General features: G+C 40.5%; 1 protein-coding gene across 1 annotated transcript in view; it reads left to right on the forward strand.

Annotated features, from left to right (window-relative positions):
• Positions 1–805: 805 nt before the first annotated feature.
• Positions 806–24,309, forward strand: part of ACSL1 (acyl-CoA synthetase long chain family member 1) — a 38,080-nt gene continuing 14,576 nt past the window's right edge. The window contains exons 1-7 of the mRNA XM_014889676.2: positions 806–941; positions 9,717–9,944; positions 15,932–16,046; positions 16,409–16,473; positions 17,684–17,785; positions 21,440–21,539; positions 21,701–21,879. Coding sequence (XP_014745162.1) covers positions 9,750–9,944; positions 15,932–16,046; positions 16,409–16,473; positions 17,684–17,785; positions 21,440–21,539; positions 21,701–21,879 — 756 coding nt within the window. The 5' untranslated portion in view covers positions 806–941; positions 9,717–9,749. The remainder of the gene's footprint in view (positions 942–9,716; positions 9,945–15,931; positions 16,047–16,408; positions 16,474–17,683; positions 17,786–21,439; positions 21,540–21,700; positions 21,880–24,309) is intronic.

The raw sequence follows: 24,309 nt of genomic DNA on the forward strand, positions 1-24,309 counted from the left end.
AGACTCTGGAGAAACAGTACAGCAGCCTTCCAGTATCTGAAGGCAGGGTGTGGGGTCTGCGGGACAACAAGAGAAGGACTTTTTACAAAGGCATTGAGTGATGGGAAAAGAGGTTATGGCTTTTAAAATGAAAGAGGGTGGGTTTAGATTTGAACGGAACAAGAAATTCTTTGCTATGAGAGTTATGAGACACCAGAACAGGTTGCCTGGTGAAGCTGTGGGCTCCATGTCCCTAGAAATGTTCAAGGCGAGGTTGGATGAGGCTTTGAGCAACCTGGTGTAGTGAAAGATGTCCCTGCCCATGGCAGAAGCATTAGAACTAGACGATCATTAATTAAGGTTCCTTCTGACCCAAACCATTCTATAACTCTGTGATAACTGAAGGGGTCTTGATGAAGCCCCAGCCGCCTCAACATGCCCCTCAAATTTACAGCACCTCACAAAAAAAAGTTTGGCAGAGGTAAGCAACAAATTGCAACAAGATTGTTGTCCTCTTCAACGCTTTCATACTGCAACATATGTTCTTTTAGCATATTTATACCGGATGCAGGTGTTCTTTCGGAAGCCGTAAGAAAGCCCTTCCTTTGCAAGCTGTCACCTCAGACCTGTAAGGTGTTAAGTGTCAGCAGTGCCAGTGCTCCCTTCAGCGCTCTGTGCATCTCCGTCATTTGTGCGCGCACACTACAACATTTCCACGGCCCTCCCCGCGGGCTGGTGTGAGTTACTGTGGGCAGGGGCAAGGGAAGGGGGAGGGACGGGGGGCAGGCACGGAGAAGGCCGAGTCCCAGCGCCCGCCGGGCGGCGCAGACGGGCACAGGCGGAGGAGGAGGCGGAGGCGGAGGCGGGCTCGGCACATGCACACGCCGCTCCCGCCGTGCTCGGCTTAAATAGGGCGGCGCCGGGGAGGCGCGCACAGCCGTGGTCGCTGCTGTTGCCGGGAGGTGAGCGGGGTTCTGGGGGCGCGGCTGCCGTCGGGGCCGGGGGCCGTCGGGGCCGCGCCGCCGAGGGAGGCGGCCGGGCCTGCCGGAGCGGCGGGGGGGGGGTGGTCTGCGCGGCCGCTGTCACCGCGGGGCCGGGCGGTCCTGTCCCATCTTGCTGCTGATCTCTGTAGGCTGTCCTTGCGGGGCCGCGGGGCTTTCCTTCCTGCCCCGCAGTGGGATCAGCGTCCCCCAGAGCCGGCTTGGCTTCCCCTCGCACAAAAGCCTTCAGGAAAGCGTAGCTGTCTGTCTCCGGCCTCCCCCCGGCGCTGCGGCAGCTCGGCTGGCCGGGCATTGTTCGGCGCCGGCGCTGCCCTCCGGCCCGGCTCGGCTCGGCTCGGCCTGGCGCGGGTGGTGAGCAGCTCGGTAGGGCCGAGCAGCAGGTAGCGGGCTGGGCAGCGCGGTGCTGCCTGCTGATCCCGGAGCTTCACATTTGCTTAAGCTGCCGCACTTCGCCTTCAAGTGGGTTGTTCTTTCTTCAAGTGGGCATGAATGCAGCATGTACTTGGTGCAGCTTTTATTTCGTCTTCTTTTAAAGCAGTTTAGAGTGCGTATGGGAATGCAGCGTGAGCCAAACTGGCCTAAAATGGAAGGTTGAGTAGCTTTGACTTTGCAGGCCTCCTCTGCTGCTAGGTAGGACTTGCAGTGCTACAGCACAGAGATTTAGCCTGGTTACACGACGCTTTTGTTCTAGGATGCATACATTTCTTGTTCCTGTTGAACAGGAATTGCAACACTTGAAGCCTTCTGAATTTCTAAAGGGCATATTTGTAAGCCGTCTGGAGTATTATAGATACCCTCTTGGATTGTGTAATCTAAACATATGCCTCACTTGGTTTAGAGTCTGAGATGTGATGGTCAGGTTCTGTGATAGGAGAGAACAGACCTTAACCATGTGGATAAATAGATTTCCTTTTTCATCCGCGTTGCTTTACAGGGAATCATACACTCTCTTGAGCCTGATCAGGAGAGTTTGTTTTTGCCTTTTTGCTTTGGAACGTGCTCTCAAACTCACAAGCTGAGATTTTTCAGCCTCGGGATTTGGATCAGATTTCTTGGATCAAGAAATAAGAGGGCATTGAGTTTATGGAAAAATACCTTTCTCTTCCTCTTGAACAACAGTAGTCTTAATAATGCAAAAACTGATATATAGAGTTCCATGCGGACCCTTGCTGTTAGTGCCTTCTTAAATTGTAAGGATATGTTGCTTGCTTGTATTGGAATGGGGAAATGTTTGAAAGGTGGCTGATGGGAAAAATATAAAGCTTGTCGTTACAAGTAGCTGCTGTGTGTAGTGTTATCAATTCAAGGTCTTGAGCAAACAGCTTTAGCCTAGTCTGAGGACTGCGTGATTACAATGAACAAAGGTAGCTTCTGCCTCTGTAGCAGGTAGATGTTATTTTACAACTACAGCTTGGCCAACATGAGGTTGGAAGTAAGTCTTCAGTTTTTGAGAAGGAAACCCCCAAGAAGCCTTTTGCTTCAAGGACCAGTACATGGTTAGTATTGGTAGAAAAACAAAACCAGCAATTTTAAATTGAAGGAAAGACATCTTTTGAAATACTTCTGTGGGTAAGTGACTTGCCTATTTCTTGAGCAAAGTCGGTGTAGCTGGTTCTCCTATCTCATTGCTTCACTAGAAAGGAATACTTCATGGGATTTTTGGGAGGAGGAAGAGGTGGATTGTACCTTCCCCGTTTTGTTTGTGTTGCTCTCCAGTGGGACAGAATAAAAGGTTTCTTTTCTATTTCTTATCCATCCAAGGAAACAACACTTTTACTAATGTGACCAATGGACCTTCTGTACCAACAGAAGGTAATAATAGGTTTTTGTGTTCTGTTTTTCTTGGTAATATGGTTGATGGAATTGGGTAGACTAAAGAAAACTAATGGCATGAAATTTTTTGAATGTGCAGCAGAGACAAGAGGCATCTTCTGGCCCAAGGGATACATTGCTTGATAAACTGGGCTTCTAGTGGTCTTGTGAACAGACTGCCTGCCATATCCTACTTCCCTGCTATGCTAAATTACAAGTGCAGATATGCTAAATATTTCACTATGGTAAATATAACTAGTGGGTAACTCCCTAGAAATCCTCACAAGTAAGAGGGGTGATGGCTTATTCATTGGTGAATGGTTTTGTGGGGGAGTTTACAATGCTGTGTGGCTCAGGGAAGCTCTGCTGTACAGTGTTGACCTTTCAGGCTGTGGGCTGAACCCTGTCTGCAGATGTGGGGCTTGCATTTCTGCAGATCCCACCTGACTCCTGAAACAAGGACACTTGATAGCATAAGGCTTCTACTTTCTTGCTGCCTTTTATGTTGAGAGTTATTCATCTACACAGGGTAAAATATGTCCCTGGCAGGGAGTTTGGCGCTAGATAATCTTTAAGGTCTTTTTCAAACCAAACCATTCTATGATAGTAAAATACTTCATTTTTTGGCTAGGATTTGAATCTTAGTAGTACTGATAGTTTGCTCAAAACTGAAATCAGCTTGCATGATTTTATAGAGATGTAGAGGAAAAATTGATTTGGCTTTTGTAGTTGAACCATTTAAGTGCTATAGCAGAAGTGCATGATGTCCTATTTCCAGAAGAGGATTCTCCCTTTTTTTAATGCATTACTGTTCTTGAACCCAGAACTCTTAAGCTTTTTAGTTTGATTAGTTTGATACTGCATGTGCCATGTTTTGGAAATTTGGCTTCTGCAGTTGGCTTGCAATAATAGCAATAATAATAGGGAAGGTTGAATTAGTTTCCTGGGAAAGCAAGAAGAAAATGCTTTCTGACTTGGAGTAGATGCAGGCATACTTTAATACCGGAGGTCAAAAGATTGCCCTGTTTGTCATACTATTTTTGGGCTGCTGGTGTTTGGAGGTCGCTCAGTGAACCAATTGCTTTTCATAAGATCATTACTGATTTTCCAGTCTCAGTGTTAAGGGTTATGTTTTTGTAACAACGTGCTGGATGTAAACACTATCTAGTGCGATGCAATGGGGCTCAGTGTGCCTGACCCAGGTTGCCTTCTCTAAGAGTTTAGGTATCAGAAGTACTAGTGAGAAACTCCTTCTCACAGAGTCTCAAGTGAGTGCTTAAACTATGTGTTAGCTCGGCACTTCGTGCTGGGCTTTCTGAATGAGCCTTTTCCTGGGAGGAGTAGAATGAATACGTTGGTATGATCTACTCAAGGTGAGTAGATCATACACAAGAAAGCTGTTGAGTTCTGTAGGATGGTTTTCATCTAAATGGTGCTTGGAATTACACTAGATTGACAAAGTAGTGCCATGATATATTTGCGAATCACAGTTGCAGGGATGCAGTTCTAATGGATAGCAGTGTAGGCTGAATAGTAAATATTTGTAGACATCTTACCTGGTTTTTGGAGATGCAAAACTGGTAACACTGCTTAGTGCCATGTTGTGTATGTATAGGCGTGGATTAAAGGTAACTTAAATCCACCATTCTCTGAAAGGTTTTAGTTGTGTTGATTTTCCTTTATAAACAAGGTTACCAAATGTTGTTGGAGGACTGTAATTGCACAAAAGGCATTGAGCAGATTCTTGTCACATGTTTCAACTCCTGAACTTGAATAAACTCCAGTGACCTCACCAGTGTGCACTCAAATTACTTACTGGACATCACTGAGAGGCAAGAATCCAGGTGGAGTTCCTCTTGATTGGAAGGGGACTGAGGCCAAATGTCTGAGGACAGGCCTGTGACTTTCCTTGTTGATGTGAACAGAACCTTGACGCACCAGTTTCAGATTTAGTGCTCCTTAAAGGTGGCAGCAGAAATCTTAACTTTGATTGCAGTTTATGAGGTAAGTCACTGTGGCCTAACTTATGGGTCTGAATACAGCTTGTAGATTGTTTTTTCTCCAGTTCTGCCTTGTCCTAAATGCAGAAACAAAGACTGAACCAGTAGAGGCAACCTGCACCCAAGTGCACAATGCCCCCTGCTTACTCTTGCAGGAAGGTAAATGTGTCAGTTACTGCTTTAAAAGAAGCATTTATAGCTCTCATGCTTGGCTGGGTGAACTAGGTGATTTCTGGGTAAGAGAATTTAGGTTTTTTAAAGTTGGGGAGGGGCCAGGGGTGAGGTGGAGGAGGAGGTCATGGTAGTGGATTAGACAGTTGAGTGTTGGTTTGTTCAGACAAATGTTCTCTGGCTGAGGAGTCACATGTGACTCTTCATATATGACATGACAGGCTGCACCAGTCACAGTAGGCATCTTGCTGTCCTGTTTGTTATACAGGACTTAAACTGGAATTTCTCCTTCACGTCTCAAATACCAAAGCTCCTTTGCTATATCTTGAAGATGGTTGTGGTTTGCTTGCTGGTTAGTTTGGCTATATTGCAGGTGTTTGCAAGACCTCAGTCAGAGTCCCCTCTGACTGCCAGACAGGCAGAAAATCTTGGGAGGACTTGAATACAGTGTTTACAGTTTTGTGCTTAGTATGTAGCATTACAGTAGTCCACTCTCTTGCCCAGCTGTGCTGTTGTGTTTCCTTCTGGGAGCTAATGGCTATCTGGTCATTGAGATGAGAGTTGATCTAGGTGAGAACTAGCATCACAAATAATACAGAAAAGATGGTGTTTGCCAGATCACCTCGCTTGTGGCTGCCTGGCCAGTGTGGAGAGGGTTGTGGGAGCATGTATCTAGGACAGGTTGGACTGTCAAATTTAAGGTGGTTGTAAATGCACTCTGAGATTAGGATTATGTATTCTGTTCAGATAAAAGGCTTTCTCAGGTTAATAGCCAAAGCTGTTTGTTCTACCTTTTTTATATGTAATAAAAGGGCTAGAACATGATTCTGCACTTGTTCTTTCAAAGGCTGAGTGGAGAAAGGCTTAAGGAAAAAATGAGATCCATGGGAGCTGTGCAGTGTAACCTTTAAGAGTAAGAAAAAATACAGGTTGCAGTGTAGTATATCTACAGTGCAACAGGTAGCTGTCAGGACAACTCAAAGGTATGTGGGAGGCTGGTTCCCCGTTTCAGCATATCCTAATAAAAACATCTTAGTGCTATATTGCTCATAAGAAGAGGCAACTTGTCTTGTAGATTTCTCCTCCCTGCAAGAGGCTGTAGAAATAACACAGCCTGTTCTTTTACACCATGTGATGGACCTGCCTTTATGGCAGTGCTGGTATGTTGTTTATCTAAATATTAGAATAGAGAGAAAGAAAGGCCATTGGTTCTTGGGGTTGTTTTCCTTGCCATACAGAAGCTGACGGCTGCTCTCCTGTTCTCTTCCGTTGCACTCGAACGATGTCTGGATATGGATAGACAATAGGCAGGCTGCTGCCCACTCTAAATAGACCATTGTACGCTGAGAGTAGGAGCAGCAAAGAACGGCAGAGCCCTGCCAACTTGGGTCATTGCCTTGAGATACTGGCTGTGCTGTAAAGAATCATTCTTGGGTGCTGCAGGGTGTGTATATGAGCAGAGAGAGCTGGATTTGTCTAAAACTTAGAGAAATCCTTAGCCAAATTGATATGGTGAGTTCAGAGGGGTGCCTTTTTGGGCTACACTGTGGGAACTGTTTCTCTTGAGGTGGTCAAGACAGTTGTCTCTGAAACCGTTTTGCCTCATTACCCAAACTACTTTCCCTCTGGTCTTTTAGGAAAAAGGCCAAGATCTACTGATTGCATAGAGAAAAAAGTGCTTTTGACCTCAAATGTCAATTCTGCTCTTTCCCCCCCTACATGTAGCAATCTGAGTATTACAGACTGGTACTCTTCATTTGGCATCTCCTTCCTCTCAGTCTTCAGCTGTGTCTCACACTGGGGCTTAGTTTGCGTCTGTTTCTTATGTTCCAGATCCTGCTTGGTAAGAAAGAATTGCAGGAGTAGCATTTGTGAGGAGAGCATGGCGGTTTTTTTTACTTGACTTGTTTGAGCAAACTTAGGTGTGTCCTTCCTTGAGGAAAACACCTGAAAGCCAGGTGTAAGCTCCACTGTGAAGATCTTTGTATCTCAGTGTGGAGGCTCTGAACCATTCTCCTTGGTCATGATAAAAACCCAGGATGTCTGATGTTGGAGTATGAGCCAAGTAAATACTCAGATAACTTGAAGGCTGGAAGGCACTGAGGCCTCTTTTCTTGCTGGAGTATATTTGGATGCATATGTTAATGCGAATTTATTGTCTTGGTTACACCTGGCTAAATTTAGTGCTAAATTTGCCCTAAATGCAGAAGACAAAAGCTCATATGACTTAACAGATAGTGTTAAAGCTTGGAGTTGCTTAGTCCTGCAGAAAACTGGTCCTCATCTTGTTTTTGGTGTGGATGAAGCAGAAGGTATAAGATATTATCTCAATGTAAACATAAGCAGCAAAATGTATAATTGTATACCTGATATCTTGAGCAGTTATATCATAAGTTATATGTTGCAGGCTTCTAGAAACAACTGGTCAAGCAAAACAACTGGTCAAAGCAGAGGTGTGCATCTCTTCACCCGGGCTGAAATCATAGCTGATCCTTGACTGTAATGGGACTGTTGTGTGAATTAAATGATGACGTTTACTTCAGTTCTTGTTACCTGTAAAGTCATCACAGCCTTTTGAGTATTCAAATTACATTGCATTCCTAAATCATAGTGTGTGTGCAGGACACTTCATGACTAATGCATACAGGAAAGCAGTTTTAAAAGTCAGAGGTCATTGTGGAGCTTGAGGAAAGAGCTAAGCTTGCTCTTAGCCATTACACACATCATAGACCCCCTTGTCTAGTTTCATAACATGGTGTCTATGATAAATGTGAGATTAACTTTTAAATCCAGACTTGCTTGTTGGTGTATGAGGTTTTTTATTCTTACTGTTCGACTGTGTATAATAAAACCTAAGGCATAGTTTTTATGCCTGCAATGCTAATGAACATGATTAGGTGCATAAAAAGCAACTGCATCGTGATCCTAACTGTTATGTCAGTAACTGATTCCTTTTTAAAAAAAGGAAGATTAAGAGCTTGTTTATATATTCAGTTCATCTCTGCCTTCTATTACTACAGCCTGATATGTTGTGGATTTTGATTATAGTCTGCTGCATATCATTGCACAAATAACAAAAAGGCATTTTCTGTAGCGGCCCTACACTGCCTGTCGAGGTGATGCAGCCCTGTGCCCTAAGGCAATGCCAGAAAAGAAAAGTGTGGAGGAGAGAGAGCAGTGTCTGCTGGCTGGGGATTACTCCATGGGTCCAGGACTGTTCCAGAGATGGAACTTGATTCCGTCCTGACACTGCCCTCATCCATGACCTTGCTTTAGCCTGTCCTGTTAACATTGTGAAAGCGTGGGCCCTTTGAACTAATTTTATTACTATTTTGCTGTCTCTAGCAAATCTTGTCCAAATACTGGTTAGACTTTTGTGAACTAGACCATGTTTCTGTTGTCTGGCTGAGTAACTGATTGCAGCAGTAAAGATTTCAAGGTCAGACTGCATACTAGAGACTTTCCTGTAGAAATATGAAATGTTAACCAGGTATAGTTGGTCTTAAAACTTACAAAAATCTGCCTGTTTGGATTTTAGCCTCTCATGCCACCATCCTGCAGCGCTGGCTCCTTACACAGTATGTTTTAGCTGTTAGCTACCTCTTTTTACATTCTCTAGGACCTTTGTTAAATTCTGTTGTCCATAGGACATGGCTGGGACCTACATTACCTAAGTAAATACCTCTTTGTTCTTCAAGCAGGCGGGACGGCGTTGCCAGCCGTGGCGGGGTGTCGGGCGGCCGTGGCGGTGTCCGGGCCCGCGGGCGCCCTTGAGCGCGGTGGGGTGAGCGCTGCCGCCTGCCATTGGCCCCGCGCGGGCCGGCTGCTCCCGCTCACCTCTCACCCAGTGGGCATCGGCCGGGGGGGCTGGCATGTGACACACGTCCCGGGAGACCTTGGCCGTAGAGGAGAGCACCAGCTGAGCTGACTGCAATCCCTTTTTTTCTGCAGCTGGTTCTTGCTGTGGAATATCCGTGTCAGTGAGTGCTGGCAGGGAGCAGCCTCTTCCAGCTCTTCTGTGCGAACGTGACAAATCAAATGTGCTTCCTGTGCTTGATTATATTGCTGCGTGCTGCTGTCTTGAGCCTCATTTGCCACTGCTTTAGTCTGCCTCATGACCAAAGATAAATAGGGAGAAATAGGAAACTTGCTAAGTACCATGGAGGAGCTATGGGAGGATACTGGCTTTGAAAGCAGCTTGCTGTACTGACCTTTCTGTGCAATGTCTGAAGGGAGAGTAAAAAAAGAGTCTATTTTACTGGACTTAGGAAAGGAAAAATCGTGCTCCTGCTATGCTCTATAGGATTGGGATGCTCTCTGTTATGTGCAGGCAAGATAACATACATCTCTGTCCTTCATTTCCCAGACTTCCCTGCTTCATGATTAACTGTTTAAACAATCTTACAGTACATCTACTCTACAAATAACTCTTTAACATTTATGAAATTCTCTCCTTTAACAGAAGGTCTTTGTTTTTTTTTAAATTTTAGTGCAGTCTCTGATGAAAGCAATACTAAAACCCTGAAGAAATTCCCTCTTCTCAGCCCCACTTTTTTCTAGAGTATGATCTAATAGTTGCTTGCTTACTTAATTGCAGCACAGATATCTAAAGATATTGTCTGCCTAGTGGCAGATCGAGTTATTTTGATAGTGGGAAGCCAGTAGGACAAAGCATACATTGCTGCCCTACAGCAACAGTGAATGAAGAGCGGATTTCAGATTTTTTTTGTGCAACTTTTTTTCATACCAACAGATTCCAGCATTGGAACAACTGCAGTGAACTGCAATGCAAGCACATGAGTTGTTCAGATACCTACGAATGCCAGAACTTGGGGATGTCAGACAGTACGTGCGCACCCTTCCGACAAATACGCTGATGGGCTTCGGTGCTTTTGCAGCTCTCACGACCTACTGGTATGCAACAAGACCAAAAGCACTAAAACCACCATGCGATTTAGCAATGCAGTCTGTGGAAGTAGAGGTAAGTGCCACTTGATGGATGCTGTAGCTCACTGGAATTTGAACCCTAAATGCAGCATTGAGAGAGTCCAAACACTTGATTTATGTTAGGGTGTTTCTAAACCTGTAGCGAGGGGAGAATACGTTTCTGAAATGTGGCTTGAACTCATTTTTTTGGCTTTCTGAATTTGAAAACCAACTTGAGGGCTGAAGAAATAACTATCACAGGAGGAAAAGACTGCTGAGACAACGGAGCTTCTGATCTCACTAGTGACCAAACTTGTTCATGTTAGAACTGGCACAGTGTAGGTTTCAGTTCCTGGCCACATGATGACCTATTAAATTAGGTCTTGGGGTCAGAGTGTGTGTGCTGGTGTATACTGATTAGGCTAATAACTCTTCTGTTATTTTTAGTGTATAATAGCTGACACATGACACTTTATATTGTGTTACAAGCATGAAGAGGGTACTAATTGTCCTCAGATGATCTGTGGAAAGAAATACTAGTCTGCTAAGAGATCCCAGCCATAGAGTAAGTTGAAATTAAACCAGCAACCTGCTAAACTCTGAATATATTAGCTTAGCTTTTGTCTTATGCTTTTTAGAAGCAGAGTTACTTTTAGGTGGTAGCTTTTTAGAAGTGAAGTCAAATACAAAAAGAGCTTGACTGAGAGAAACTGTTGCTTTGTGAGCAAATATAGACAACTATTGATTGCAAGGCTGGTGTTTCTGGGAGTTGAGCAGGAGAATCAATACAACCACACTACAGAGTCAAATACTTATTCTTTCAAGAGTGTTCTCTTTCTTCAGGATAGACAAGGTGTTTTTTCCTTCTGAAGGAAGTAGAGTTTTGGTAGGTTGTGTTCTTTAAGGGAGGTGCTTAGAAAATGTAGAATTGGAAAGCTTACAGCTGCTTGCCTTACTCATGATAGTCAGAAACTACAACTATAGATTTTATACATATATATATATACACTTGGAACTGAAGTCTTCCTTTACACTAAATTCTACTGCATGAATAGACTGCATCTAGTTGTCATGTATCAAATGAATTAACATGACTCTTGTGCTTAAGAGCAGATGTGATTACAAACTGATGTAAACAAATGTGACAGAGTTTGAAATTTACAATAAGTCAGCTTCATGAACTTTAGCAAACTCCTGCCATTACTTCAAATTGGGCCCTTTTTTCAATGTTTCATAGTATTGAGATTGAAGAATGACACATTAGTTGGCTCCTCCATTCATGGTTTATTTCCTAATCTTCTCAGTGGGGCATACAGCTTAATGATACATCATGTTACTGTAGGAAATAATGGTCTGCTACTAGAAGTACCCAAAAGGGAAACAAAAATATGCACTTGCAATGTAATAATTGCCAAAAAAACCACCTATGTTCAAGCAACCTCTAGAATAAGGATCTAGAAGTTAGATCTCACTTCTCTTGGTGAGCTTTTCCAATTCTGATAGCAGACATGGACAATGGGTAGAATAGTTTTGTAAACCAGCACATCTTGGTTGCTGGATGACCTAGCAGTACAAGTTTTCCAGCTGTGGGGTGCCTCATTAGGCAGTGTAGACTTCAGCAGATTTTTGAGGGGGCCATTGCATTATAAGATAAGACAGTAGCTCCTAGCTGTCCATAAATGACAAATGCTTACTTAGTTGAGACTCTTGACAGCAGTCTCAGTTCACTGTCTTTACTTCTTCGAGTTAAATTAATTGTCACTGCCGAATTCTGAGATTGGAATCATTGGTGGTATGAGACTTCACTAAGCCACTTAATGCATCATTGATCCAATTACACTAATTGGCTCTCTGATCAGAGCAAGATAGGTGTACCAGCATTATTTTTCAATGCCTCTTTAGAAAATGTTTTAATGGGAAGGTTGAAGTAAGACTTAAATGAAAAACACCTGAGTGTTAGCATGTTGCAATGATAAGAGTTCAAACTTAGAGAACATCTTGAAATGAGTAAGATCTGTCCAATTTTGTTTTCATTAAGGGCTGTATCTGAACTATTAATAAATTTAAAATGGTAATCAAATGAGAATGTATGTTTTGAATCAACTTTCAAGTGTCTGTTGGAACTGCTGCATCTATAACAGTGACAGGACTTTAATACGGTGTTCAGGATTCAGGTTCTCACTACCTTTTGCTTAAAATTTAACTTTATGTACTCCATTTTCTTATGTATGTGTTAAGATGGGTTGTCAGTTCCACAGGGGGAAAAAATCAAATATTTCTCTGAAATTCTGTCTTAACAATTTTTTTCTGCCTAAACAATACAATATTGAAAGCCCTGAGCAGTTGCTCCAAAAAAGACATGGCAGAAGGCAATGCATCTTTGCTACCATTTTACTGTCTAATCTACCTGTTCATTTACAGTAAGAAATTTGAACTAGAAATAAGCTTCTACATAATTCTTACTTGTGATTTAACTTTGTTAGACACCAAGGAAATAAGTGAGGACATTGATTGAAGTAGGGTTTCTACACGTTCTGGTTACATATTTTCATAACTTCATATGGGAGAAAGAAGCTCCTATTTACTGTTGTTCTAGGTCACTTCACATCTCTGGAAAGTTTTGATTTGGAAGGTCAGCACCCAGTGACCTATTTTAAATGTTCCTGGATGAGCACAAAGATTGCACAAGTAGTTGAAATGAGTGCAAAGAGTAACTTAAGTGGCAAGGATACATTGCACTAGACCAGGGTGCCCAGAGCTCCTATCAGTCTGGCCTTGAGCACTTCCAGGGATGTGTCATCCACATCTGGATCTGTCTGCCTCTACATTGCTCTTTCTTTCCACTGGTGACTAACAGATGAGTAACTTTGGCTATTGATTTTGTATGCAGGTGTATGGCTGTCAAATATATTAAATCTTGCTTTAAAAACTTTTATTTGTCCCAACTTATGCTATGTAGAAGAATAGGCTAGAAATAAATATTAGGATGCCAGTATTTTCTAGGAGTAAGACTGGATTTGACTGGCTTTTTTGTTCCCTTAAGATACTCAAATATGGAGAGAAGTATTCAACTCGTGAAAACTTTTAAAGCGTTCTTAATTCTTCTGATACATTACCAGACTTCTAGCATGCCTTATCTTTCAAGAATCACTTGATTACACATGTGCTTATCTATGAATGATCAATTTTAGGTGCTGTATGCTTACCAAGGGAGTAAGCTGTATGTTTACTTAGGGAGTAGCATGCTTAAAATTATATGGCTGGTTTGAAAGCTCTAGTTTGTACTACTTGCTGCTCAGAATAAGTATATTGGTGACCTAAGCACCACTAGCTAGTGTATTTTCCCTCTCAGGTAAAGGGAAATTTCTCTTGTCTCTGAAGCATGGTGGAGCCTATGGTGTGTTTTGACATTGCTGCTAATCCTAAGAAACCTGTGTCAACAAGAAGCAAACCCATGCCTTGAACAAAAAGCAGTTACTTTATATGACCTGAACAGGCCCTGATAGAGTAATATATGCTCTGTTATAGAATAAATCTGTTTCCTTCAGGGCTTTAGTTATTCATGACTAGCACTTATGTGCAGTAGGTTACTTTCTTGCAAGTCCCTGAGCTGCTGCAAGGGCTGGTCTACACAAGTAACTAGAATCTGTTCTCAAATTAATCAGATTTTATTGCCTGGCTACTTTAAGAACACTTATTAAAACTGACAACCCTTTTGACTGCTTATCCTCTTACTGGACAGATTTATTAAATGCCATTCAACTAACCTGTGTGAAGTCAGCCAGACATTTGAGTTGTGGGATTCAGATAATCTAGTGGTAATGACAATGATTTTTAAACAAGTTTGCTGTAAACAGAACTTTGCCTGATATTGCATAATCATTCTGGATGAGGACCATTTGGACTTGGTCTTAAAGTAGTTGTTCTTGCTGCTTTCAAGCAAAATTTAGATGAGTTACATTGCTTAGTAGATGAGTTAGTTTAGACCTTGCCTTATGCTGCTAGTTTTGACCTTTTGCATATCTGGGATATTTTACTGCATCAATAACATTGAATTCCTGATGGTCTTCACACAAGGAGCTGGGTGTTTTTCAAAAAAACTTTTCTATTCTATTGAAAATGCAGTGAATTCTACTTTACTATGGGAAAAAGAGTAAAGCAAGCAAAACTGAAAGTTGTTTGTTTCCCCTTACTGAAAACCTGTAAGAACTGATGGGAACTTTTTAACAGTAGTTTTATAGAGTTTCTCCTTTCTCATAACAGTGCTATCAGTCTTACATCTAAGCAGTGTACTGTGTAATAACTTATCTTCAAATTTGGTTAGTGCCTCAGGCCCTGAAAAAATTGCTTTTGTGGTGCTTTATAATGCATGTAAACAAAACAGTAGTAGCCCACATGAGGAGAAACAAATACTTCTTGACTCGTTGCTGAGGAATGGCTTAGGATATTGTATTTCACCTGATGTAGGAATTATAGCACATCAGACATGGTACATGTGATATATTGCACTTGTTGATGTTACCCATGGCCATGGTAACAAACTACATTGTGTGATCTTTCTTAGATTATCTCCAGAGTGGCAACACTGGGAAAATCTGTAAGATCACCTTGATTATCCAAAATCTGAGAAACCAGTGGAATAAAGCAAGTAGTCTTGCTGTTCTTTCCAGGCAGAGACATGTACTAGTTATCTGTTAATTTCCTGTAGAGTAGATGTTGGTCTGAGAGTAAGTCCGCTCTTGAATTTCTAATGTTACAAATTTTTAGAGGTAAGCCACTCATTAACTTGTTCTGGGTCATGTTCACAGTGTACGTTTCTGCTTACTGTCAAAGGAGTGGCAAGCACTGCATTACTCACACTGTTTTGCTAAAACAAGTTAGGCTTGTTTTATTGTAAAAATATTTTTTTCCTCTTTGTGCCTCTAATGTGCTAGCTGATTTCTATAGACATGGGTAATATGGCATCTTCTGCACATAAACCTGGATTTATGTAGCTTATACATGAAACTGGTGATGTCTGGTCCTCTAGGATACTTTTAAAATGGGAGAAGAACCTGTGACTACGTATGAACAGATTTTAGTTGGGGATGAAAGACTAACTAAATCTGTGCCTGAATTGCCTAGGGTTTGACTTTCTGAGAGAGCCAGAAATTGATTATACTGATAGAGAAAATCATATACAGTGTTTACTCAAGACCCTCTGTTTAACCAGCTGGGCTGTTCCTGATAAGAACTTGCTTGTAGGTGTCTGTCATCGTAACAGACTAATTAACAACTGTGGCCTAATACTAATTGCATAACTGTAGTTTGTGAAACGTGATTGCTCTCTATAAAAGGAGATAATTTAATCAGTCACTCTGAAAAAGGCAGTGTTAAAATGGAACTATTAAATTCTTGTGGTGGCTTCCAGTTTTAGCTTATCTAAGTACTCAACAGCTGAAAAATGGTGATTTTAATTGTCAAGATACTATTGTCTTGACTGCATTTAAATAAACCAGGAGGAAATACTTTTTTGTAAGATGTAACTTTTAATTGGATTAAAGGACTCTGTCTGGAACAGAATGTTTGGTTTATGAGAACACTTGTTTAGGGTGTTGGTGACCATGCTTAAAGTAATTTAGGGTTTGAAACCACATATTGAAGTGTGATTATGTTCTGTAATCTTGCTTAGAAAAATAGATTGGGATTGCACCATTCATATTCTGTCTAGACTGCTCTGAGACTGGATTTAGAAATTGATGAAGTTATTTATGGTCTATGCTGCACTAATAGAGTAAAATATTTCTTAGGAAAGTGGTTTTGACAAAATGCCCTTTATTAGTCTTTCCTGTTCTCATTTGTTTTGTGCTGTCATAGGTAGCTGAGGAGTAAGATTTTGCCTGGCGGGTTTTTGGTAACGTAGATAGCAGTTTGACTCTTGAAAAAATGTCCTGGAAAACCTTGTATAGCTCTCAAAGTTCTCTCAAGAAGAATATTCCTTCCAGAATTTCCAATCATTTATAGCCAACACAGGTGTCTAACCTTTCTAATCGCTTTTCCTAGGGCGGTGAGCATGCTCGAAGATCCTCTCTTCTCAAAGGCGACGAATTGCTGATGTACTACTATGATGATGTGAGAACAGTTTATGATATTTTCCAAAGGGGTTTACAAGTATCAAGTAAGTCTAAAATTAAAGATTATATTTTAAATATGTCATGAACTACATATTTGAACTCTTGAAATGCAGCTGGGCATAGGGGATCTCTGTCTAGCAATATGATGAATTTATTAGATGTGAATTTTCTTGAGGACAAATTAAGCTGATTTGTGAAACAAGTTCTATGAATAAAGTCAGTGCTGTATTCCTTTGCCTAAACCAACTTTGTTGCCTCTGTCCTTTCTCAGCTTCCTTCCCTGCACCTGAAAAAACCCCATTTGTCATCTGAAAATGTCTGCTGAGAATCTAGGGGATTAACACCAAGAGTGGTGTTAGGACAGAGGAGTAGGGATTAAATTTTGAGTAACTTTTATCTTTTTTAGATAATGGTCCATGTCTAGGGTTTAGAAAACCAAACCAGCCATATGAATGGATCTCCTATAAAGAGGTAGGTAGTCTCTCTTAGTGCTAGACTTGCTTTTGCTTGCTGAGACCATTGATACAACATCCAGTAATGTGATATAACAAATTTGAATTATTTATATGTTTTAAAGTAGTAGCAGAATATTGGAGAAGGGTTCTAGTTCCTACAGTATCTTAAAGGATCAGCTTTAAATATGTGCAAGAGTGAGAAAAAAGAGTATCTCCTGCACTTTGCTTGTGAACCCCAAAAAATTCTAAAATAAAATTGTTGTCTTGGCATCTCAGTGCTCTATTATTTAGAATTTGGACACAGCAGCTTTGAAGTAGTGTTCAGGGGCTCAGACTGTGCTTGCTTCCAAGAGGTTCACTTTACACTAGGAGAAGATCTGTCCACAGGTGTTGTTTGGGCTTCCTGACACCTTGTCTCCATAGTCTGAATGATGGTTGTATAGGGCGCTAGCGGATCTGCTTCTAACTAGCAGCATGCTGCTTCTTGATCCCTGAAAATCTGTATGCAAATCTCCATTAACAGCTGTGCACACTTAGGTTGTTCCTGATTTAATCAGTTGGTCTTCAAATTTGCATAAACCTTGCCTATTGCATACTGTTAAGGTCATTAAACACCTTGTGTGTATAACAGACCTCGTGTTTTTCCCAAGGTGACTTTGCTGGGAATTTGTTAGGTGCAACCTCTTTTATTAAAGCTTTGCTTTTGGGGTCATGTGACTAACATGTTTTCAAGTCATGTGCTATATAGAAAGAGAATTTAGAAAATTGCCTTCCCAGGCTTTGTTAATAGAGCTAAGTGGGTTTTGCCTCCTTGTTCTGCTTTTTGAAGGGAGAAATGCTATTCGCATAGGCACTGAATGAAGTAAAAGGATGGTTTATGTAAGGCTTGTGATTAAACAGAAAGATTGTTTAATCATTCCAGGGTCACTTCTTGGGTTTAACTCACATACAGCAAAACAGCCTTTTCTGTGTATGTGTGCTGAACTTCTAAACGTTTTCAAGTCTGACTGGAACAAGTGTTTCTTCTGCTGCACATTGAATGCAAGTGTAATAATCTAAATTAGTGCAATGTAATGGCACTGCAATGTATAGGCTATCTAAGTCACAGAGGGTGTCCAAAATAGCCTAAAAAACTTCTGTCATTCATACCACTTAACTGAGGAGAGTTTGCAATTATGAGCTTGCACTTCATTTTTTTGTCTTCCCTCTTTTTTTTGCCTCTCCAGGTTTCAGACAGAGCTGAGTGTGTGGGCTCTGCATTACTCCACCGAGGCTTCAAACCATCTCATGTTCAGTATATAGGAATCTTTTCACAAAACAGACCTGAGGTAATTTAACTAAGATTTGGTGTATTTGTGGTCTGGCCATTACTAAAATGACCTACTCCTTTATCTCTTGGCAGTGTACTTCTCTACTGAGAGTCTGACATTTGGTATCAGGAAAAGCCTAAAGACTGACAATTGTAGACCCATGAGCCATAGACACGGCACCTTTCAGCTAAGAACCAAAACTGGTAGTTGACACAATGGCTAGTGTCTTATGTTGTTGTGTTTTGGTTGTGGGTTTTTTTGCCCCCAGAGCTAAAAGCAGAAGGCTTGAGGACAGAAAAAAACCCAGGGAATTCAGAAGAACTTAACTAATTTTCTTCTGTTTCCAGGTTATAGAGGTGGTTTGTTTAATAGGAAGCAAATGCAGTTCTCAATGAATGTAAACCCTACTTGGTTTCTCTTAAAAAGTAACACTGGAGAACTAGGTAGTTGAAAGTGACAGGAAGTCACAACGAGGTTGTTTAAACTTTTAAAACACAAGGGAACACTTAGTTATTAAATATTTGGACAAAAATGCGTAAATGATAATCCTGTTTCTGTCTGAGGCCCTGGGCACAAAGATTATGGGAGGGGAAAACTGCTGCTGAAGTAGTTTGAAAAGCTGAAGTAGTTAGTAGAAAAACTGGAAATTAATTAAAATGGGTAGAAAGACTGAAAGTGGAACAAATAAAAATCACCTGTGACAACCATGGGGATATTCAGGTTGATAGCACCTATCCATTTTAACCCAGAAGTGGTTCTAGATAGCCCTTTCCAAAACATTATGAAATATTCAGTAAGTATATATTCTCTAGACTTGTTTATTAAATCTGTTTAATAGGACTGAATTTCTCTAACCTAGGTTTGTGTTTAGTAGTTTGAGATAGTACTTGCTGCATTAAGCTTGTTAGAATAAACCTATATTAAGACAGGGGACTGCTTCCTACCCTTTATCAAAAGGATGCTGTCCCTTTTGATTAAATGCTTCTGTTTGTGTTTGCCATTATTAAAGGACATCCACAGTTCTGACAGGGTTAGAAGTTCTATCAGTGTCTTGGTCTCTTGCTGTCACTAAAATGCAAGCTATATGACAAGTGACTTTGGGTTCCTTCTTTCTCTTTCAACCTACACCCCAAGAAACTCCTGAGCTCTTCCAGGGTTTTCCTGATGGAATTCTATTTCTAACAGCTGTAGGTTTATTTCTGTAATAAAGAAGGCTGGAATATATTCAGTTAGGAAACTGTTAAATAACATGGAGCTACAGACTCTACAGTTCAGTTTCCTGTGCATATGACATGATGAACCGGAAGTAAAAAAGGGAGACACATGTTTTTGTTGTGCCAATTTGAATTGTTTCTCTATAGATCTTTGTGTGCAAGCTCTCTGCTGGGTCAGTGAGTTTCTGGAGGAAAGCATGGAATTTTGCTCTTGGATCACAGAGAAAAAATGTTTAAGTTGCATTGCTTTGAGTTGGGTCAGGAATGAGATGAAAAGATTTGTTTAAACAAGCAATTTTAAATCTGGGATTTTCCCTGCTCCAAACTACTGGATGGATGTTGTGACATCCCATTCATAATCACTAATCCACACAGGAGAATGTGCCAAGTCTTTTTTTTTTTTATGTGAAATGATTCCCATTTGTTACTTCAGGGAGCAGCTGCTGGGGAAATCCCCTAATGGGGAAAACCCTAGAAAAACCAAGACTTGGATTTGTAAATACAAGTATTACTTTCTCTTTGAGTTCCTGGAAAACAGTCATCTCTTCTGGAAGTGGGGAGGTTTGGTTTTGGATCAAGAGAAAACACAACAATGAAATAGAATTTTCCCTATCAGAAGATCAGACCCATGTCAGAAAAGAAACTGGAAGTCTGACTGTCTATGTTTAGTACTAGTTGCTTGCTTGTGCTTTGAGAGAACTTGAGTGTCAGGGTTTGATATTTATATTTACTCAATTTTAGAAGCAAAAGGAAAAAAGTGTCTTGGTAGCCCAGAAAATAAAGATACTGGTTATATCATTGAGAATGATGATGTGCAAGAGTTGTTGGAGGCTGAACAGGAAGCTTTTATTGCTGTGTTCAGCTTCTGAAGTCTTTTTGTAGTAGACCCTTACCCTATTAAAATAACTTCTAAACTTCTGGCTGCTGAACAGCAGCACGGCTGCCCCCTTGTTACGTGTCCTGGAGAATGCTGTTTAGCAAGAACTATTCAGTGGACCCTTTCATGAGTATTATATGTGTGCCTGCTTAGACTTACCAGTACATGTAATATCTTATTGAAAGTCTAGTTACCTGTTAGCTGGCCTTGTACTAGTTTTAAAAGAAGTCTTTTTGGACAAAAGGTGTACAGCTTGCCAATTGCATGAATGCTGTCAGAAAAATTTCCTGTGTTTAAGGCTGTTTGAATCAATAGAGTATTTTGGGAAGCTGGCCCCTAATTAACAGTTTGTAAAACTGAGATTTGGCAACTTTAACATAGTCTCTATTAGATATTTTATGGAATAATCAGCTGAATCATGTTTAAACTTGTCATCATGTGGGGGTGAGGTAGCTGGCTAGTCCTGCAAAAACACTGGGAAGTGTAACAGTTTGGAGGAGGGGAAAGGAAACACCCCTGTTATTGCAAGTCTTGTTGAATTTTAAGTTCTTGTAAGTTTTAAAGATGCATGCTATTTTGTTCCTGTCATTGACTGACTAAAGGTACTGAGAATTTTTGTCACTCTTTGAGGGGAAAATCAGAAATATTCTAGTTCTGCTGGCCTCTTCATGTGTCTGGAGGCTCCTCTTTGAGGAGCTGCATGCTATTCTATATTTTGGTGTAGCTAGTTGGTTACAAACTACACCCAAGAGTTACTATCAGAAAAAATAATTGCATTACTATCTTACCTTGATGGTACTCAGGATGAAAATAGTCTGGCTGTAAAGCATAACTCGCATAACACATCATAAGGCAGCAATATTTGTTATATTTATTGAGTACTATACTTGTTAGCTGGTAAAGCCTTCTTACTGCAGCTTGCAGGGATGTAATTGCATTTTTTTATAGAAGTCTTCATATTAGATTCCTATAAAGAAGAATGGTTAGTGTTGAGAAATGCTGAGAAATTTTCTGGGGCTGACTCTCCAAAGAACTTTTACTTTAATTGCATGTGTTTCATGTCTGACCATCAAATGAGATGCACATAATGTAGGGGTAAGAATACTGTGTGTATATAAATTTAATGTGTGGTTAAGACTTCAGTGAGTCCTTCACTGATTCATGCACGGTAATATAGAATATTGAAAACTTTGCCTATCTCAATAACATAGTACCAATAAAAAATACTGTAGTCTTGCTCAAAGCCTTTCAGTTAGTAGGTAAACTAAGGAGAAAGTTAATGTTTAGTGCTTTTTTCAAACTTACTTAATACTACTTTTAGGGATAGGGTTGAATTTTATTGGATTGGAGTCTTTCCTATAACTCCTTACTATTTGGGGATTTTTTTCCTCCTTTCACAGATAAAAGTTGGGTAGGTCTTCAAAGTGAAAAAGCAATACAAACTGCCACTTTACTTTTTGGAAAGACTTGTGCTATGAGCTACGTCCTATTAGCTTCCTTGTTAGATTTTAAATATGAATCTTTCTTGGAGGTCTGTTACAACAAGCAAAACATAGTGACTTTCATCTCTTCTTTGTGCAGTGGGTCATCATTGAACAGGCATGCTATGCATTCTCCATGGTGGTGGTGCCACTCTATGATACGCTGGGAGCTGAAGCTATTACATACATTGTGAACAAAGGTAAGACACTTTTCAGTAGCTCAGCAACTGAATAGATGATGACAGTGTGGGCAGAATTGTAGCCTTCTTCAGAAAAGCCTTCCATTGTGAAACACTGAAGTGTGTGTGGATCTAGTCTAAACTGAACTTGTCATGTTGATAATATAGTTCTTTTTCATCAGCTGACTTGTCATTGGTTTTCTGTGACAAACCTGACAAGGCCAAACTTCTGCTAACGAGTGTGGAAAAGGGAGAAACTCCAATACTCAACACCATTGTTATCATGGATTCTTTTGGTGTGGATCTTGTGGAACGTGGCAAAAAGTGTGGTGTGGAAGTCTTCAGCATGAGAGAAATAGAGGTAAGAATGCTTGACTGCTTTAATCCCACTTACTTGCCATGGATTAGTTTCAAAATACTTAACTATCTCTTGGATTGAACTTTACACAAAGATGAAAAATAATAGGGGGAAAACAATTTGCTAATGGTATTTCACAATGCTCAAAGTATAAAAATGGATATGCCAAGATGACAGAATGAAAGCTTATTAATAATAGTCTAAGACTGAACACTAGATCTGAGTGTTAAGGCTTGGCAATGTGAAGCATAATGTGATAATTATATACTGTGACTAGTATTTCAGAAATTCTTATTTCAAGAAGAGCCTGTGTAGGTTTTGGGCTTCCAAAAGGTGCTTTTCCCTGTACACTGAATTTATAAGATGTTTTTTCAGGGAGAGGGGAAAATGTCAGTCAGCTTCTTAGAGGATAAGGTTATGGTGATATAGGTGAATGAGCTTCCATGTTTTGGAAGTAGAAATCATTTTAGTTAACCACTTGATATCAAGTCTTGGTTTTGCTTGTAGTTTTTGCCTGCATAGATCTCTTAAGCAAGTTTATTTCATAACTTCACTTATTTGGAGAACCCTCTCTAGGATCAATTTGCAAGAAGTACATCTTTTTTGTGAGATTATGAAACTGCGTTTAGCCTCTTTTCAGCTGTAGTTCTGATGAAGACTTGGCTCACTGGACTTTGAGTATCTCCAGATAAATGTGCTTGCCTTGTGCAGGTGCCACTAACTGGTGTGAAATGCCTCATTTCACTGAACTTCTTTTCTTAGCAGTTAAGACAGCTATGTTAATAGGGCCACCTTCTGGTAAAGATACAAAAATGTCAGCACACCTTCTTTCAACAGAAGATTGACTGGCCTCAGTAAAAGTGCCAGGTTAAAATGGGGCTAAAAACATGAAATAGGGCTATAGTCAAGTGACTTACAGTTCACCGGCCAAAGGGAACTTAAACTTAGAAAAAGAGTGGCCCAACTGTAAATTCTTAGACTAAAATGAGATTCTTTCCTTGAGTTGAACTGCAGTTTTTGACAGAGAAAAATGCTTTCCACTGGATATTCTAGCTATGGAAAAACAAAACTGAGGGTAAACGTTGTCTTTGCATAAGGAGTTTGTAAGCTTAAGTAGTGATGTTCAGTAGTACTATATAGCTCCTATTTCATTAATGCAAACATCAAGTGTTAAGTAATAGGTTTCAAGAGCCTTTTGTTTAAATCTATGAAGAGAGGTTAGAGGCACACTTAAATAATTCTAATACTCCTTCAGTGGACAGGAAAGTTTTGTCACTTGTTTTTTTTAAGGGGATAGAGACTTACAGTGTCTCCTGAAAGGTAATTATGAGCTGCTTAGGACCTTAGATTAGACTAGAATGACTACATCTAGCTTTGAGTAGTTGTTTTCTGGATTTCTGGCTTAAGCTTATTGCTCAGCTGTGCATGGGTTATGTGAACTGTTCCTCTGTGTATCCCCTAGAAGCCATCAGCTTAGTTTCTGATGCCCAATATCCATATGTATCATGTGGTTACTTGTATCTGAGTAACTGAATAAATGTCTCTTTAACAGGAAGAGATGGTGTTTTGTTCTAAGAGATCAAAACAAATGTCTGGAGATCTTAGCTGTATATTCAGTAAATCCCAGATTTTACTCAAAGCAGGTTGTAAGGAGGTACTGAGCTTGTGGTGGTGCTTGAAATGGAGGCGCTGTTTGGAGCAGACAGCTGTGTTGCCATAGTTGTAAATCTTTGCATAATGCACCCTTTCAAAAAGGCAAGCCTACAGGTATGGGAATATTAACTGTGTTTCCAGACATTCCATTTGTCTTAAACCTCCTTAAGTAAATCTGAGAGGTTCATGATGCTAAAGAAGCCTAGGGCTCAAAGGAATGCATATGCTGTTATTGTATACATGGAATGTAAAGGCAGCAGTGAAGTTGATGTCTGTCTTCAAAGGGTGCTTCCAAAGATACACTTAACAGAAGGTCCTCTTTAACTTGCATAAGCCCTTAAGCTAGTATTTCTAGTTTTAAATAGGCATGACAGTAGTAAGTCTTGGTTTGAAACTTTAAATCTTGTAGATACTGAACATCGACTTGCAAATATTTTCTCTCACTATATCCTTGGTGGTAAAAGGATTGTTTTGGTATCATTTTCCTTCTGCCTAAAGAACCCTAACATTAGTGGTCAGGTCTGAGTAACTAAGGAGGAAGAAGGGTTCTGGATGAGAGTTTCTCCAGTGTAAAAGGAGTTCAAACCAGCAATGAAACTCAGTCTTCCTTGGAGGTTCTTGCTGAGGTGAATTTTCCTTCATTTATTCAATAATTGTTGATGGCACATCTTCTGCATAAGGTATAGGATTGATTGTTTGTTGTCTTAGCATAACCTTGAGCTTCCCTAGTGAGTGACTGCTAGTTTATTAACTGGAGAAAAGCCCTGTGAGTTTTAGATA

This window comes from Sturnus vulgaris, chromosome 4 (assembly GCF_052056855.1).
Source record: "Sturnus vulgaris isolate bStuVul1 chromosome 4, bStuVul1.hap1, whole genome shotgun sequence".
Taxonomy (NCBI): domain Eukaryota; kingdom Metazoa; phylum Chordata; class Aves; order Passeriformes; family Sturnidae; genus Sturnus; species Sturnus vulgaris.